Source organism: Periplaneta americana, chromosome 8, assembly GCF_040183065.1.
Source record: "Periplaneta americana isolate PAMFEO1 chromosome 8, P.americana_PAMFEO1_priV1, whole genome shotgun sequence".
Lineage (NCBI taxonomy): Eukaryota > Metazoa > Arthropoda > Insecta > Blattodea > Blattidae > Periplaneta > Periplaneta americana.
In genome coordinates this window covers 40,535,945-40,555,296 of record NC_091124.1, presented here as the reverse complement: position 1 = coordinate 40,555,296, position 19,352 = coordinate 40,535,945, and the positions used below count along the sequence as shown (strand labels likewise).

At 34.4% G+C, this 19,352-nt stretch overlaps 1 protein-coding gene across 1 annotated transcript; it reads left to right on the top strand.

Annotated features, from left to right (window-relative positions):
- The first annotated feature begins 202 nt into the window (after window positions 1-202).
- Window positions 203-13,061, top strand: LOC138704664 (axoneme-associated protein mst101(2)-like). The gene is made up of 3 exons (XM_069832780.1): window positions 203-429; window positions 3,347-3,537; window positions 5,340-13,061. Exons 1-3 carry the CDS (start codon window positions 346-348, stop codon window positions 11,350-11,352), a joined length of 6,288 nt encoding a protein of 2,095 aa, XP_069688881.1. The 5' UTR covers window positions 203-345; the 3' UTR covers window positions 11,353-13,061.
- The last annotated feature ends 6,291 nt before the right edge of the window (window positions 13,062-19,352 follow it).

Below are 19,352 nucleotides of genomic sequence, written 5' to 3'. Positions count from 1 at the left end.
TGCTGTGGAGCTATGGGGAAATATTTCGTCGTTAATTCTCATGAATGAAATATTCACAACATAGAATATGTAAAGAAAAGTACTAATTATTATGAATATTGAAATATTTACAGTAACTGTCTTCCTGTGTGATAATTTTACATTACTAGTTTATGTTAATTTAAAATATGCGTAAGTGAGAGACAAATAGATATTTCATGTTGTCTATCCTGTGAATCAGCTGGCAAGAAAACAAACAAGCGACGTTGAAAGGAGGGAAATTGGTTATGATCTAAGTTAATATCACAAAAATTAAGTAAATTTTTATGTCTCGAGTGCTCATGGAAATACACAAACACATAGACAATGTCTGCAGAACAAGCGGATGATGATATTGACATTTATGGTGACTTACCATACCTTCCATGTCCAGACGAGACTGTGAAAGAGGTTAGTAATAGCCTACGGATGACAGTTTTGCGTTGTTCTTGATGATGTAGAGTTATTTCGTCATAGAAGCTTTGTAGTTTATAAACTAGTTCATCTAAATAAAGATTCTGAAGTTACCGTTTCCTCTAGAAATGATATATTAATAACGTCATAATAGTCAATATGTATTTAAATCTCGTTATGACATGCTTCTTAAAATTATTTTATTTGCAAATATAAACCAGTTTAGTGAAAACGATATTTTTCACCATTTTTTTTTAACTACGAAGTGTTACAATATATCAGGTCAGCCCAGAAAAATAATCTTTCTTTTTAAGCCAAATATTCCTCTTGGTATTTTACTAAACAAATGACCCAAAAGTAAGTATGTGTGTAGCTATACGTGTGTGTGCGTGCGTGTTTTTTTTCGGGTTCCACATACTGCGGATAGATGGCAGGACTGTGACCCATTTTGAAGTTGTACACCACTTCGGCGGGCCATGTTATGCATGAGTGACTCAAAAGTAGATTAGTATATTCTGGAGCCCCATTTAATGTCGGACACCGCAAATGGAGTTCACTGTAATACTAAATATTCGATGTTTTGCGTAGAAGACGTGAAATAATTTAATGAACGCCAAAGTAAGAAAAAAAAATACCAGCAGTAAAACTTCAGAGAAAGTGAACCACAATAAGCCCCACCTCTGAAGCCTTATTAACGGCCGAGTGAGGAGGGGATTGGATGGATTTTATGATGGGGGAAGTCATCAGAGTGGAGATGTAAGGTTAAATATTAAATTTGTTTACTGGACGTCACTTGTACCTACCCCTCCTACTCTCTTATCTATTTTGTGATATTTCTGTAATAAAAGATACAATATACACAACTTTTTACCTGAGACTCGAACCAGCGTCATCTCCATCCACAGCCCACATGATATCCTTGCGCTACCATGGCAGTTGGTTTGAAATTTTCAGATGTTACTGATATCTTGTAGGTAGGCCTCAAAAGGTCTAGGGAAATAATTTTTAATGGATGGCTAACATTGTAAATGGCGTAATTAAAATGAATGATTGATTAGCCATATGGCGGTAAAAATAATTGCAATATGGCGTACAATTATTCTCCCGTAATGATGGAGTAGAAGACCATAAGGAAGGAACAATGGCTTGGAACATAGCGGAATATATGTCATAAGAAAATACGGGATAGGTCCTCTATCAAATTCCTGGAGAAATCTTCGCGATTCCCCCGAATAGAATAGTGTGCATGACTTCTTGGAACATTAGCGACCTATTGGAAGGGGAGAGGGGAGGGAATTATTGCGGTTCACTTTCTCTAAATAAATACCAAATTAGCTATCTTTACGTTAAATTGATTTAACTAATCATTCCATATTAAGGACTGTTTACAGAGTACAGTACCTATTATAAAACATGCTAGCGACCAAGCAAGTTGGTTCAGATAACGATTGAGATTCACATTGGGAGGTACTGGGTTCAAACCCCATGGCTGGCCAATCTGACTGGGGTTTTCATGGTGTCCCTTACTCACATAGGCAAATGCCAGATTGGAAATTTACATACCATGATTCATCACTGTCTCAATCACCAATATCATAAATATTAATCAAACTCTGAAATCAGTTACATGAATGCAAGCCATCTATAACACACGAAAATAGAAACAGGAACAATAGTAAAAACGGCCTACTGATATAACCAAAGACCCTACACATGCGGTATGACCACAGATGTATAAATAATATATTATGGATCAAGTTCATAATATTATACATTATGGCACCAGTCAATTTTTAGGGAATGAGCCAAGCGAGTTTCCTAATTTTGACGAGTACATAGCAGATCGTTTCATGTTAACTTTATGGCACGAGATATGCCATCATAAAAGTCATGACGTTTTAGTTGATGTGGTAATATTTTACGGCTCTGGTACAATAATGTAGCATATTATGCATGATATTCATTAACAATAAAGACTGTTTATAATGCTGGAGTAAAAAAAAAAAACTTCATTAACAGGAAAGGAAATGCTAGCCATATTCTATAAAAAAAACTCCTGTAATTAAAAGGCAAATTTTATATTGATATATATATATATATATATATATATATATATATATATATATATATATATACAGAGTAATTCAGGACCTCTGCAACAAACTCTGGGGGTCAATAGATCTCGCAGTGAGGATCATTTTTCGTAAAACAACCCATGTTCTCCGATGCCTCGTGTAGGAGTTATGCGGCATTGAAAAAAAAGACAGATTTTAGTGACATTTACAGCGAATTATGAAATGAATTATTCATACGGAGAGCCAGTGTGTGTAATATAGACTTGTGTAGCCTGAGTAGGCTAATGATTGACTTGAGAATTTTGATGGACTTTCTAAACAGGACACATGCACAGACTGGAAACCCCAAGTATAGACTTTGTGTGCTAGAAGAAGACACCGCATAGCATACATAGCATACAATAAACTAATATGGTTCATTGAAACTCGTAAGATAACAATTCTTATTACTGGCAACCATAAACAATGTTCTTTTGTTTTACAAAATTGTCAAAGCCTGCTAATTTCTAAACATGGCCCACTAAGTTATATTTTCATTGTTTTTATTCATAGATCTCTTATGGCAATGTTAAATCCTTATGTCATATACCCAGAAAAACAAATGGTACTTGTAAAAAAACTAAAAAAAAAAAATTAGACTTAATAATCGGAGCATTACTTCTAAAAAAATTGCACGAAATATTACATTATAAACACGTAAAAAGGGTTAGGCCTACATCTTTTCAGAAGGATTAGCACGTAGCAAGTCTTTTTCTCTTAGTAGAATAACGTATTTCGTTTCTGCTTCCATTGGTTATTAATTATGTCTTCATCTTAACTGAATTTTGTTTAATTTACAGCTTGAAGAGGCGAAAAAATTACTTGAACTCGAGATAGCACAACTGAAGGAGAAGTTGCAAGAAGTGACAAATGAGAAAATTCAGCTAGATTCCCAGAACAAGATCCTGGGTTCGAATATATCATCACTATACAAGACTGCAACTGCAGAAATTGAACGGAAGGACCGAATGATAGCTGATCTGCGGAAAGAGTAAGAATGGGAAAGTTATTTTTTTTCAAGTTTTGCTGATTTCACGTTCTGGGAGTTCCACTACATGTGTGATGCATAAAAATTCACAATGACAATGCATGTTGAGGGGTAAAGTGTGTATACACTTCAATTTTATCATTGTTAATTCATTACATAAAATTGTGAGTTTATAGAAAAAAATGTGGGAGGTTCATTGCCGCCCTCACATAAGCCCACCATCGGTCCCTATCCTAAGCAAGATTAATCCAGTCTCTATCATCATATCCCACCTCCCTCAAATACATTTTAATATTATCCTCCCATTTACGTCTCGTATCTCAAGAAAAGCTAAAATAAGAATATATAAAACTATTATTAAACCAATAGTAGTATATGGAAGTGAAACCTGGACTCTATCTGAAAGGGCAATAAAGATCTTAAATGCCTGGGAAAGGAAAGTATTACGGAAAATCTTTGGGCCTACTTATGAGCAAGGGTTTTGGCGAATCAAAACAAATGCTGAGTTATATGAATTATATAAAGATATTAACATTGTTGTTGACATAAAACTCAGAAGGTTAGAGTGGCTGGGACACTTAGCCAGGATGGAGAACAATCGCACACCCAAAGCTCTACTAGATGCATTGCCAGTAGGAAGAAGGAAAGTTGGACGACCTAAATTGAGATGGCTGGATGACGTTCAGGCTGACCTAACAAAAGCTGGAATTAGAAGATGGAGAACACGAGCATTAGACAGGAGTGATTGGTCGGATGTTCTGAGGGAGGCTAAGGCTAAACTATAAGGGCCGTAATGCCAATGATGATGATGATTTACGTATCGTCCTCTCCAAAGGTCTTTTCCTCTCTGGCCTCCCTACTACCACTCTATACACATTTCTGGATTCGCTCATACATGCTACAAGCCCTGCCCATCTCAAATGTCTGGATTTAATATTCCTAATTATGTCAGGTGAAGAATACAATGCATGTCATTCTGCATTGTGGAACTTCCTCCATTCTCCTTAACTTCATCCCTCTTAGCCCCAAATATTTTCCTAAGCACCTTATTCTCAAACACCCTTAACCTCTGTTCCTCTGTCAAAGTGAGAGTCCAAGTTTCACAACCATACAAAACAACCAGTAATATAACTGTTTTATAAATTCTAACTTTCAGCTTTTTTGAGAGCAGATTGGATGACAAAAGCTTCTCAACCAAATAATAAAAGGCATTTCCTCCCGAATGTCATTTATATTTGTTACTCCTCCTCCAAGATATTTGAATTTCTCCACCCTTTCAAAGGATAAATTTCCAATTTTTATATTTCCATTTCGTACTATGTTCTGGTCACGAGACATAATCATAGGTTATACTTTGTCTTTTCGAGATTTACTTCCAAACCTACCTCTTTACTTGATTCAAATAAAATTCCTGTGTTTTCCCAAATAGTTTGTGGATTTTCTCGTAACATATTCACGTCATCCAAAAAGTGTAATTTAGTATCCAGAAAAGTTATGGAGGAAGAAACATTGGAGGACTTTTGGAAAAAAAATAATACTGTACAGCTTTATACCACTGGTGTGCCTTTTACTTTTCAATAAATAGCTGTTTTCATGCTATAATGTGTTGTATGAAGTAATTACCTTCTTTTTTTGTCATTCAAAGCTCTTAAAATTAAAATTTTCAATATGTGTATTGAAATAACAGCACAGAGGTATAAAAATCGGTGAACCTTGCATGAAATGGAAATTACTTCTGGTCCAAAGTATTTCCGGTTTAGACAGGTTTTACTGTAATTACTTTGATATAATTTTCATTGTTTCAGGAAAGACAGCATTTTGTTCCGAAGGAAAACGAAAAAGACAGCCACTGCAAAGAAAGAGAGTGTACCGGTACTGGTACCAGAAACCACTGATAATAATTGGAACAGTGAAGAAGTAGATGTACCGGTAGTTGAAAATGACAATTCTGAACCATATTATGACTATCCAATAGATGTGGACTATGAGGAAAGAGATTTCAACAATTATTATTCAAATAATACATCAACACATGCAGAACAGCCTCCACAAGAGATGGAGACTATTTTCAGCAAGCGACAGAAATTACGTCTGGCTGCGGAAAACACACCCCCCGTGAACCCAGTCACATCCAAAGAAGAACAAAATTCTGATGTTCCATGGTGTTTAATACCACTGCAAGAAACTGAAACAACTGCGAAATCAAGTCATCATAGAAATGCATATGTAAGCAAGGATCGAAGTCCTGTCCTACAAACTGAATCCAGAAAAGAACTAGAATACTCAAGTCACAATCGTAGTAGAAGAGAAACAAAGACTGATGATAAATACGATGGAATACATGACAGGACAAGGAAATCTGTCACAGATTCTTCCAGATCTTCATCCACTACATTAAAAGATTCTGTTTCAAGGCATTCACGCTACAGAGATGAATATAAATCATATTCAAAGTACAAATCAGAAAAATATTCGCGTTCTGACGACAGATCGAGAAAATATTCCTCATCCTCATATTCAAGATGGGGGACACACAGGCCTCCAAGATCTATGCGTGAAGCCAGTGTCTCAAGAGCGCTCAGAAGTCTGAGGTCAAGATCTGTTTCACAGTGCAGGAGTAAAGTGAAATCAGTCATAGTCATGGAAAGAAAGACTTCAGAAGTCAAGTATTCTGCTATCGCTGACGCATCTAGTCACTCCAAAAGTTCGTCAAAACCAGATACAACTAAACCAGGCATGAAGAAACAGACACAAAATGAAGTACAAAATAAGAATTCGGAGAATCAAACTTGTAAGACAAAAGATAAGGATGGTAATGATGTCAATTCTGGTCCAAAACATTCAAATGCCGAACTTCCATCAACTGAAATCAAATCGTCTTTCAATTTACCAGTGAATAATTCAGAACCAGAGATGCAACTATTATCTAGTTTTGAAGATTCGTCCAAAATAAATTCAAGTGAAAATGGAACAGAATTACAGGTTAATTCAACATCGAAAATTATGAAGGACCAAACTAAAATTGATGATTGTAAAGACAAGTCTGTTGCAAGGTTATCAGAACATTTTAGCTTTAAGCGTTCTGGAAGGACTAAAATTGTAAAGTTAAACAATGAAAAATCCCTTGGTGAAGCAATGAAACCAGCCCTGAAATCTAACATACTTGAAAACGAAAAAAGTGAATTGACACATGTCCCTGATCAAAAGAGGGGAACAAAGAGATCCTATGAAAATGAAGATGAAAATGACGTCCAACTCCCACTATTTAAAAGAAAAGCTTTGGATGACATAACAAGAAAAGAATGTTACAATAATACAGATGATATTGTTACATATAGTAAACCAAACAATGATCGAATTAAACAGGCTAATACAGATTTGGCAAGAGAAAATTCAATGAAGAATGAAAAATGTTCTGATGAAAGTGCAAGCTTAAAAGATATGGACATTTCAGAAATGAAAACAATTGACGAAACTAAAGAGAGAAAAGACCAAGAAGATGAATATATGGTATTAGATATAGAAGAAGGTGAACTATGCGATGAAGATGATATTGACAAAAGAAGAACTGAAATTAAAGAAATACTTAGTAAGAAAGATTCAAAATCTGGTGATACACGCTTAGAAACAAGAGATAAAAACATTGAGAAAAGAAAAGATAATGGATCGCACCATGGAGATCGTAGTAAATTGAGATCAGAAAGAAGGTTTTCAGACAGCAAAAGAAAAACAGCAGGATCAAGTAGATCAGAGTACAGCGCAAAGAGGGGCTATGAAAGATCTCGGACACCTTTCAGATTTAACAGTCACTGCAAAAGAAGAAGTCCTTCAGAGCTTCTGACTGGAAACAGGTCTGGAAGGATGAGCAGAGACAGGGACATTAGATCAAGAAGCTTTGAAGATGTGAGTAAGACATACAGAGGTCCAGAAAGGCATAACATAATAGATAATCTAGAGGGAAAAGGCAAGAAGCATGAAGATAAAAGAGGGTCCAGTGAAGAAAAGAAGAGAGAGAAATCCTCAAAAGATGAACCTAAGAAGTTGAGTAGTAATCAGCGTGATGTGGAAAAAATGGAAAAGCATGAATATAATACAGAAAATGTACAGGAGAAAGGGGACAGCTTGAAGATAGGAAAGAAAAACCATAAAGAGGAAAGTCAAACTAGGAAAGATGACTCTTCTAGAAAACATGATGACTCTCACGATAAAATAAAGCCATTGGAAAAATCAGTAAAAAGAGGAAATAAAAAATGTACTGATAAAGAAGTACTGCTACCTGGCACTGAACCTATGATTACTGATAAAGTAATTAAAACTCTTGAGAGTCGTGATTCTACAAAATCTAATCCATGTGGCAATAAGTCAAACAATGAGACTTCTAGATCAAGAAACAGTACTTGCGAAGATGAAAATGTGCATGTAGAAATGAAAAAGAACAATGGTGCATACTACAGTCTTGAAGATGGACATGCAACAACTTCAGAATTACTCGAAAATACATTTTTGGGATCAGAAAATGAAAATTGCAACAAGAGTGACAAATCATTAAGCAAGATAGAAGAAATTAAATCAACGAGTACAAAAGACAATAAGACACACATAGAAGAAGACGGAGATCACAGAAATGTTGAGAAAATATGTGTGGAAGAAGAAAAAGAAGATAATAGTGTCACTTACAATAGTATATCCAGGACAGAAACATCTTCGATAAATGAGCCATCAGACAGCATACAGCGTAAGTCATCTAAACAACTTGATACTGATGTTACTAGACATAGTACATCAGAGAAGAACCCCAAAACTCTCCCGCCAGATTTAAATAATATAACAGAAATTACAAGAAATAGGAAAGAAGACAAGGTTTCAAAATCCAGAAGCTGTGAGAGTAGATCAGATTATGTACATGAGAAAGAAGATGAAGAATTGCAGCAGAAAGTAAGCAAAGAATTAAATATCGAACAAACAGAGTCTAGTGTAACAGTGAGGTCTGAAAATAAGAAAAGAGAAATGACAAAAATAAAAGAAGGCGACGATTTTAAACAAAAGCATGAACATATATCAAGAAATGAAATTACTGACGACAGACCACTCTCACATTCAAAACAAGAACTTGAAACAAAAGAAAGACATGGAAGCAAGAGAGAGAAAAACCAAGAGACTAATGTTCAGGATAAGGAAAATGAAGAATCACAACAGATGTGCAAACAGCTAATTTCTGAACAAATAGAACCTGTTGAAACAGTGGAGTCTGAAAATAAGAAAAGAAAAACGGCAGAAACAATTGAAGTTGTTAAAAATTTGAAACAAAAGCATGAACACACATCAAGAAGTAAAATTGTTGAAGACAGACCACTTTCACGTTTGATACAGTATGATCCAACAGACTGTTCTAAAACAGAACTTGAAACAAAAGAAAGGTATAGAAGCAAGAGAGAGAAAAACCAAAAGAGTAATGTTCAGGATAAGGAGAATGAAGAATCACAAGAAATGTGCAAACAGTTAATTACTGAACAAACACAGTCTAGTGAAACAGTAAATTCTGAAAATAAAAAAAGAGAAATGGCAGAAACAAATGAAGTCATTCACGATTTTAAACAAAAGCATGAACATGCATCAAGAAGTGAAATTACTGAAGACAGACCTCTTTCACGTTCGAAACAGTATGATCCAATAGACAGTTTTAAAATAGAACCTGAAACAAACGAAAGACATAGAAACAAGAGAGAGAAAAGGCAAGATAGTAATGTTCAGGATAAGGAAAATGAATCACAACAGATATGCAAACAGTTAATTACTGAACAGATACAATCTAATGAAATAGTGAAGTCTGAAATTAAGAACAGACTAACAGCAGAAACAAATGAAGTCATTAACGATTTTAAACAAAAGCATGAGCATACATCAAGAAATGAAATTACCGAAGACATATCACGTTTACAACAAGAACCTGAAACAAAAGAAGGGTGTACAAGCAAGAGAGAGAAAAGCCAGGAGAATAATGTTCAGGATAAGGAAAGTGAAGAATCACAACATATATGCAAGGAGTTAATTTCTGAACAAACCATGTGTAATGAAATAGTGCAATCTGAGAAGAAAAAGAGAACATCAGCAGAAACAAATGCAGTCATTCACGGTTTTAAACAAAAGCATGAACATACATCAAGAAGTGAAATTACTGAAGACAGACCACCTTCACATTCGAAACAAGAACCTGAAACAAAAGAAAGACGTAGAAGCAATAGAGACAAAAGAAAAGAGAATAATGTTCAGGATAAGGAAAATGAAGAATCACAAAAGATGTGCAATCAGTTAATTTCTGAACAAACCACATATAATGAAATAGTCCAGTCTGAAAAGAAAGAATCTAGAGAAAGTAATGAAGTTATTAGTGATTATAAACAAAAGAATAAAAGTGCATTAAGATGTGAAATTACTGAAGATAAATCATTTTCAGATTCTAAACAGTGTGGATTGGTGAACAATTCTAGAGCAGAAGTTCAAACAAAAGAAAGACATAAAGAAAAGAAGAAGAAGAAAAAACAGGAAATGGAAAGTGAAGATGTGGACAAACTAGTAGGTAGTGGAGAAAATAGTAATGAAAAGAGAAAGGACAGCACTGAGGATGCTAAAAAATGTAAGTCATTAGAGAAGATTGGCAATATCGAAGTTAAGAAACAAGATACAGTAGAAAAATCAGATGAGAAGCGAATTCCTGTTCTCAGGGACTCATTCCATGTTGACAAAACAACCACCTCTGATGAATTACATAAAACTGAAAAAGAATATAAAGACACTACAGGATCAAGAAGGCATAAAACGGAAAAAGTAACTGATGAAGAAAAAACAATAACAAAAGCTAAGCCTGAGTTAACTGATGAAAAGTCAGACAAGAAAAATGAAAAAGTAAGAAGCAATGAGAAGGAGGGCAAGGAACACGAATCAGTACAAAAAGAAGCAGATAATGATGAAATAAATAGGAAAGATAAGCTCAAGAATGATGGGAATGAAACAGTTGAACAGAACAAATGTGATATGCAGGTGAGAATGAACGGTAGTTCAGTAGATGAAATTAAGGCAGCAGAAGGTAAATCAGAAGACTGTTCAAGCAATGCAAAATATAAAAAACAGAAATCCAATCGTCGCTCTTCCATTCCATGTATTAGCAGTAATGAATCCCTGTCTGCTGAAGACAACGAAAAACAAAAGACTCAGGAGCCTGAAATACGTAAATTTTCAGAGAACGGCCGTGTCAAATACGAACACAAAGTGGACTCTGCCATACGTGGAGAAAAAAGAAAAGAAAACAGATTGTCAGAAACTTCTGAGGATGATAAGCAAGTCATGGTAGCTCCGAGAAGTGAAAGTAGGACCAGTGAGATCAACAACAGCGTGCATACCAGTGACAGCAGTGCTGTGAAATCCAGAATTCAAGACAGTAACGAAATTGTTAGAGAGATAGCTGACATAAAACCATTAGTGCAACACGAAAGCATAAAATCTGACTGTAAAGTTGAAGATAAGCGACTCAAGTCGTTTGGTGTTAGTGAACCTGCAGCGAGTGATATTAGGGACCACCACAAAGCCGTGCCTTGTGGCATTGGTGCTAAGACATCGTCCGTGTCTGTACTTAATACCTCCCCACCAACCTTCAGACTGAGGATACATTCAAAGAGAAGATCTAGGATGTTTCAACTTGAAGACAGCAGAACTGTGTTGTCGGTGAACATCACCCCTCCAAGCCCAAATACGCAGCAGAAGAGTGATGTAAATCAGTTAACTAATAGTAGTGCAAATGAATTTCAACAAAAGAAGTGCTAACGTTTGTAACAAATGAACAAATATGAGAATTAAGAAACTGGTATATGAAACCATAAAGTGGTAGGATAACTTTAAGTAATGCAAATAATTGTACAGGGGGGGGGGAATTAAGTAATTAAGGTTTTTTACATTATAAGTTGCTTATCATTTGAATGCCTCTGGTGTTGGTGTACCACTGTTGTATTTATATCCACTGTGTGGACATTGCAGGGACTGAAATGTTGGGAAGGATTACCAAAAACAATTGAAGAGGTGGACTTCAAACTGACCTAAGTCAAAAAACGGCAAATTCTGAGAAAAATTACAAAAAAACTGATAAAACAAATTTGACGCTCCTAATTTCTGCATATATAAAAAACGCACGGATATATATATATATATATCCGTGCGTTTTTTTTAAAGCACTTCATGCCTTTGCTGCAGCAAAATGAGGGTCGAAAAAAACGTAAGTAGGTCAACTGACTGCAAAATGGTGGACAATTAATATTGGCTTCTATTTCTGCCGTAATAAATTTAACCTTAAAAGAACCGAACATGTTAAATAGTTTCGACTTCCATGATAATGACATGGCATTATTATTACTAGACGATTTTAACAATAATAAACGTTGCAAAAGACCAAAACACGCATTCCACCATGATGGATCGTGCAGCAAACTTGTAAAGCGAAGATTTGATTTGTTGCACGCTTGCTACAGCGACGGTGAAGCAAATGTAATAAAAGAACGGTCTTGCTGCAGTGCTTTACGTCTTGCTTTAAAATAAAACGTACTGTATATATATATATATATACAGTGTAACCTCTCCTTACGGACACCCCCAAAATGCGGACACTCCTCATATACGGACAGATTTTTATGTCCCAACTGAAATGATATAGAAATAATGATAAATTTAACTCTCGTTTACGGACACTCTCAGACACGGACAGCTGTTTCACAGTCCTAAAGCTTGCTTTACCTCCTGACTGCGGACAGAACTTGGATTTGAAGACCTAATGTGTTACAAAAATGGAACATTTAGTACAGAAATTCCTTAACATAAAACATAACATAAGGGTCTCGTAGGCTACCACTAGCCCAGCCGGTTACCCCTTGTTAGCTGGAAGCGAATGGATAAACAAAATCATAAAATTTAACCTGTCTGATGAGTGCAAGTTTTCTGCGATCGTGAAATTGTATTCGACACATGATAGGGTTAGTAGGATTATTCTCTTCACTTCAATCAGTTCTGTTTCGAGAAACATGGCACCTGAACGTAAAGGTTAAGTTGACAAAGTCCCAAAGAATTTACTGTAGTACTGTATACTGTATTCAGAATTAAACTACAGTAATACATTTCATTTAAAGCGTGAAGGGATACATAATGCATATTATAAATTTACTGTTATATTTATGAGCCTCCCTCCCAATAAAGAACACCTCCCAAATGCGGACAGATGTCCGTAAATGTCCCTTCGATGTCCGTAAATGAGAGGTTTCACTGTATATATATATATATATATATATATCTATCTGCAGTGCCTGGGAAAAGTGACATAAGTCAGTTTCCACAAACCTCTTTTGATAATTTATTAACAATGTACGGATCATCTTCTCGCTTGGAAAAAGAGACATAAGTATTTCTCCCATTACAATAATTCATACAGAAAAAAATCAAATCGACATAAACGAGTGTAAGTGTGTGTGTGTGTGTGTGTGTGTGTGTATGTATGTATATATATATATATATATATATATATATATATATATATTTTTTTCAAATGGCTCTAAGTCAAGATTTAGGAGAGTCTGTTAAATAGTTAGGGTGACCAGATTAAAATGTTCAAAAGCAGGACATTTTGAAAAAAAAAAAAAGCCTGACACATTAAATTCCTTTTCATTCATTGAGAACTATAAAGACAGTAGGCAAACATAGTACCGAAGCTATTTATTGTTATTAATCTTACAATTTTATTGTTCATACTTCTATGAAGGGGAAATGTCCATCAATAACTCTGGGGATTTCAGTAAATAGGTGTGAAATTCTTTACATGTAAAATGCTTCAAATTATATTGTAATCTGTTCCTTTCATCTGACCATTGGATGTTGATTAGTGAAAATACCCTTTCAACATTGGAATTATGTGCAGTTATCGAAAAAAAAGAATTAACATAATATACAGCAAAGTTTGGAAACACTTAACATTTCACAACCTGCTCAAAAAAATGTACTCCACTGAAAATCTATTGTTTCCAAGAAAAATGTTTCATCTTGCTTCAAAACAAATTCTTTTAGAGCACAGAATTCATAAAATGTATATTTTTCATATAACGACAGAAACATATACTTTTAACTTCAGATTTTATCTTATATACGTACTGTATTTCAATATTTGGTACATTACGTTGTAGAAAGGCAGAAAGCCGGACATTTTTGCTTTATCGTAAAAAGGCGGCTTGACGTTTACAAAATATTAAAAAAGGAGGACTTGTCCGGCAAAATCCGGACATCTGGTCACCCTATACACAGTTACATATAGACTTGAAAAGAATAACTTAAAACGTGAATCTTAAGAAAAAAAAAAAAGACTAGGACAGTTTGGAATCCACCTCTTCAATTATGCAGTAGAAACAGGTCTAAACATGAACTCTCAGGAATGGTCGGGCTTATCAGATGATTCTAATGAGTATATTATTCCATTTGTCATCTGTATCTAATGATTGTGCCACATGCATTCAAATATAGCTCGACTTATATTGTCAGAAAATTGTTTGCAAACATAAATTCTTGGAGATACTAATGTAATGGATATAATACATTGGTGATAAAAGTTGCAACACAAATTGCAATTTCACACCAGTTTGGAACCTTACTTTTTTTAATTTCCCCCACCATATAATTTTAGTATATGCTCAAGATATAGTTCGTGCCATGTTTAAAAAGCCTTCAACTCTAGGTATTAACAATAGAGGATGTGCTTAAAGCTGGATGCCCCCTAGAAGCAAGGCGCAGAGAAAATTTCCGCTTTTTAAAAATATATAGCCCTACAGAGCTTTTGTTTCAAAACTTCTCAGTCTAAATAACTATTTATTTCAATTAAATTTAAACAAAAACGCGTCAATTTTGATATTGAGAGGAAAGTTGAAAACCAGTTTTAATTTCATTTTAGGTACCACCCTTACCCCCTTTGGAATTTCAAATGGTCCCCCTATATTATAATACTTAAATTTAAAAGAGTATTCAATTGTTTATATATCTCATTCGTTTTCTATCGTCACCTAGCATATTAAATATTAAATTACTTCACCAGAGAGCCAGCTATGATGAGAAATTAAAAAACCATTTGGAAACACTTCCTGTATTTGTTGGCACATTTCATAATATTCAAAATGATTTAATCGATTCTATATCAATAGTCTTATTCAATAAAATCAAACAAGAGGTCAAAAAAGCAACATTGGTATCTACGATAGAAGACGGGGCTACAGATGTAATGCGAAAAGCTCAACTTTTATCCATTTTGCATTATATCGCACCTGATGGTATTCAAGAGGTTCATAAGGTTTATTTATGTAAGTTCTAGACCACATTGCTCTTTTCAGGCTTACCATGTTTTCATTTTAATCAAAGAATTTCAGATTGACTAGTTTCCTAGACACGATAGGTGTCACATACATGTTACTGTAAAACAAAATGGGGGCTAACACTTTGGAAAATGCCACACTCTGTCACTGGTGTCACATCAGATTTGTAAAGGATAAGATAAGACAGAAAGAATTGGCAACTCTGTAAGAGCCTAGTCCTGGTGTCAAGCAAACACTGATGATGTTGTAATAAAGATAAGAGTTGTTTATTATAAGTGACATGGGTTTTTAAACATGGCACATAATACAGTAAAACTTCATGCGTTTTTCTTTATAGAAGTGTGAATAAAAAAAAAAGTATAACTGAGGGAGATGTGTAACTGAAATGACATTTAATAATGTTTGAAGTAGCATTTGAAGACTATATGGGAAGAAGGAGTTAAGTTAATTTAGTAAAATTTTCACAAGAGAAATTCATAACTTCACAGTTAAGCCATCTTTCAGTCTATAATACAGCACTCAAATTTATAACATACATTCTTGAAGAATGTAAGATTATTTGTAGGAAATCTTAGCTGTCTGGTACATTACATTTCAAAACCCAATCTAGAAAATTTTACGAAATTGATTTACCTTGTTCTTCCCCATGTGATCTTCATTTAATAACATTTTATTATTTTACAAAAAGTCAGTTATTTTGAACTGCTTGTTCCTAAGGAATAAGCCATGCCCTCAAATTGTGATAACTGGTCCATAATTTGTTCAGTTACATCATGATGTGTTTTTACTGTTTATAAAGTAGTAACAGTGTCACTTAATGGCACGAGATTGTTGCAGGTAACTTCGAATTTCCACTTTTTTTAGAAGTGGACAGCATCTTAAGAATGAACATGTAATGTATTTTTGCCTTTTTACATTTCCACAGGAAACCTAATTCAAGTAAAATTGATTTACAACCTATAAATGATGTTTCATATCTCCCGAGGTTTAAAATACCATTGTATAAGTGTCAAACACGCATAAACGAAAAAGATATAGCCTAGCCAAAATAAATTAATATGGAAAGTATACCAATTTTGCTGGGATCTCGGAAAAAAAAAACGAAGTGGCAGAAGTTTTACTGTATAATATGCTTGTCGATAAAAGGAGCTTCTATTACCAGGGAATATAAATTTTAATATAATTGACGTGATGATGTAATGCTATTTAAATTCATCATCACCTTTTTGAATGGGATTTAGTTTGTAACATTCAATACAAGATGAAAATAAAATCTTGGCTAATGAAATGTTGAAAAATGTATTTTACTGTATGGTACTAATTTATTTTCTTTGAATATTGTAATATCTATGCAACTGTCTTGTTTCAGAATACAAATTTATTTATCACTATAAAGACTGTCATAAAAAGATTTACCACTTTTATTCTATTTAATTTCCCTTTTTATAAGCCTACATAAGTGCAGTGAAAGATACTTGCATTCTGTTGGCATTTGTTTTGGTTATACATTTTATAGCATTGTTTACTTAATTATGAGACAGAACAAAGTTGAAATATTTCAGTTCACAACTGCTTTGAAACAAATCCTCGCTTAATTTTACTTTTTTTTTTCCCCCTATGAATTAATTGCTTTGTCATCTTCCCACCAGCACCTCTGGCATGTTAAAATTGGGGAGGGAGGCAAGGTAACAATGTCTGTAACTAGATCTTGGATTAGATTTATACATACGAATACCTTAAAACAGTGATTTATTAAAACTGAAAAAAATACGTGCATAGTAGTGAAATTATACAGTAATTTCTATCATTATGACTTTCAGGTTTTGCTTTACTTTTAAAAACAAATTAATGTGCTGTATATTATACCATTTGTTTTTATTTAAAGCTGTTGTTTAAAGTAAAACCTGATAGTGATAAAGACTGAAACTACATTATAATTTCACTAGTTGCAGGCTTATCAGAATAAATCTTAATATGAATTGAAGAGTCCACTGCAAGAATGATGGATGTCACTTTCTTGTCGAAAATTAACCAAGACTGTCAATGCATAGCTTAAGACATAAGAATGTACATACATAAGAATGGCATTAACACTGATAGTTTTTTCCAGTAATAATCGGAAAATCACAGTTAAGCTTTGAGCGCTAAGCATTTCAAACTTTCAATTGCTTCTCCTGCAAAATGTATTCCAAATGACATCCTTCATTCTTGCAGTGGACTCTTCAATTGTAAATTATGTTCATAATAACCTAAAGATTAGGTCACTCTGGCTTATAAATACGGTATTCATAAAATACAATAATTATACCCACTGTGAAATTATAAAATCTGTATTATTATTAAATTATGCATATCACTAGCTAATTTTGGAATTTACATAATTTTATCAAACGTCATAGTAACATGTGTTTCGTCCACATCTGTGGAGTAACGATTAGCGCTTCTGACCGCGAAACCAGGTGGCCCGGGTTCGAATCTTGGTCGGGGCAAGTTACCTGGTTGAGGTTTTTTCCGGAGTTTTCCCTCAACCTAATATGAGCAAATCCTAGGTAACTATCTGTGCTGGACCCTGGACTCATTTCACCGGCATTATCACCTTCATTCCATTGAGACACTAAATAATCTGAGATGTTGATACAGCATGGTAAAATAACACAAAAAACATGAAGTTCAATATAATTTGAATCCCATTTCATTGCTGGGGACGAAAAAAGTACCATAGAGATACATCGGGGACTGATGTTAATGCCTAATTATTGGAAACAGCTGAAGTTCTGACAGGACTAGAATCAAGATGATCAGCAACTGGAAAGGCAGTAATATCAGGTATAGTAGAACAGAAGCAGGTTGACTTGACTTATCTGAAAATAGATGTTGTACCCTTCGCTAATGAGAAGATACAAGGAAGGATTGAAAAGTAACGCACAACAACTTTCTTTTGGCAACATACTTAATAGGTAAGCAAAACGAAATAATGCACAAGAAAGCTACAGGTTTTACCTATTTTTCGACATGGGAACCAAGTCTCTCGAAACATTTCTCTCATCGTGACACCAGATTTAGTACATCTCGTTCATAAAACTCAGTTTTCTGGGCGTATAGCCACCTATGCAAGACTGACTTAACTTCTTCGTCCAAACCAAAGCGTTGCCCTCCTCAGAATTTCTTCATTGGTCTGAAGAGCTGAAAGTCAGACGGTGCGAAGTCTGGACTGTAGGGTGGGTGATTGTTGCCTCAATGCTTCCTACAGGTCCAGACTATCAGTACCATACACCTCCAACATTTCCCTTTGGATTTCAATCGGACTTTTTCGTTTTACCCACAAACAACAGACTACACCTCACTCCTCTTCGTAAGTAGATGATACTAGCAAACGTGCATCTTTACTCAGTAACCATCACTCATTCTGCCAGGGTGATACCTGATCGAGCCATTGTTGTCTGCAGCACGAGATTCAAACTATCTGCCAACTTTGAACATCCTAACCAAAATAGTATTCTGTAAAAAAATTGTTGTGCATTACTTTGCGATCCTCCCTCATATTTTGTATGTATCTTGTGTCAATGACATTCTCGATGTATTTCGATAAATGATGCCACAAGTTCAGGCCTTGTTTAAAAATGTTGGAAACTTGCTGAGTATTTTGATTGTGATTCCTAATTTACCATGTGGAGTGGAATGTAGTTTCAATTCTCTCTGAAGTCTCAAAACATACCAAGTATACAGCATGACACGAGAGTAAACCATGTTACCGTTATATACAGCAGGACTTACAAGACTTTTTCGACAACGACGAGTTAGCAGATAATAGTTTCTTTACGATCTGTTCATAAATTTCTAAACTTCAGAGAACCTTCTTATAAACTTTATGGGGTTAGGTACAGCTTACAGGAGTAAAATTTTGGAAATATTCAACATTTTTTTCCTCCGTTACTGTATCTTGTACAATAAAGAAACTTAGTATGTGTAAAACACTGTCCTTCTGCTATATGATAAAAATATTTTTAACATTTAAAAAAAATTATTTATATTCAAAATGCTGGCAGTTCACTGTGCAGTCATGAAGAGTTTCCCTCATAACTCAAAAACTATCCAACATTCTGTAATGAAATTTTTTGTATGTATTTATGCATGTCATATCTACAGTATGATGCAAAATCACTTCTCTACCTTTAATAGATTGTCTGATAAAAAATAAATTCATTTAAAAAATGGTCAAATATCAGTATTTTCTTGTAACACAAAATTAAAAAAAATATATATTATTTATTAAGGAATGTAGTTGAAAGAGCATGATATTGTAAACATGAGTTTCAACAATAAAACAAAAGAGAGAGAACATAAAAAAGTTTATGAGTTATGAGGGAAACACTTCATCACTACACAGTGAAATGCCACCATTTTGAATTTTGGAAAAAAAAAATTAAATCGTAA

What these genes read in the sequence shown, in the direction of transcription:
- LOC138704664 (XM_069832780.1), top strand. Translation starts at nt 346, where the DNA reads ATGTCTGCAGAACAAGCGGATGATGATATTGACATTTATGGTGACTTA. An exon ending in CAGACGAGACTGTGAAAGAG is followed by an intron (nt 430 to 3,346) that starts GTTAGTAATAGC and finishes TTTAATTTACAG; the next exon opens with CTTGAAGAGGCGAAAAAATT. An exon ending in ATAGCTGATCTGCGGAAAGA is followed by an intron (nt 3,538 to 5,339) that starts GTAAGAATGGGA and finishes TCATTGTTTCAG; the next exon opens with GAAAGACAGCATTTTGTTCC.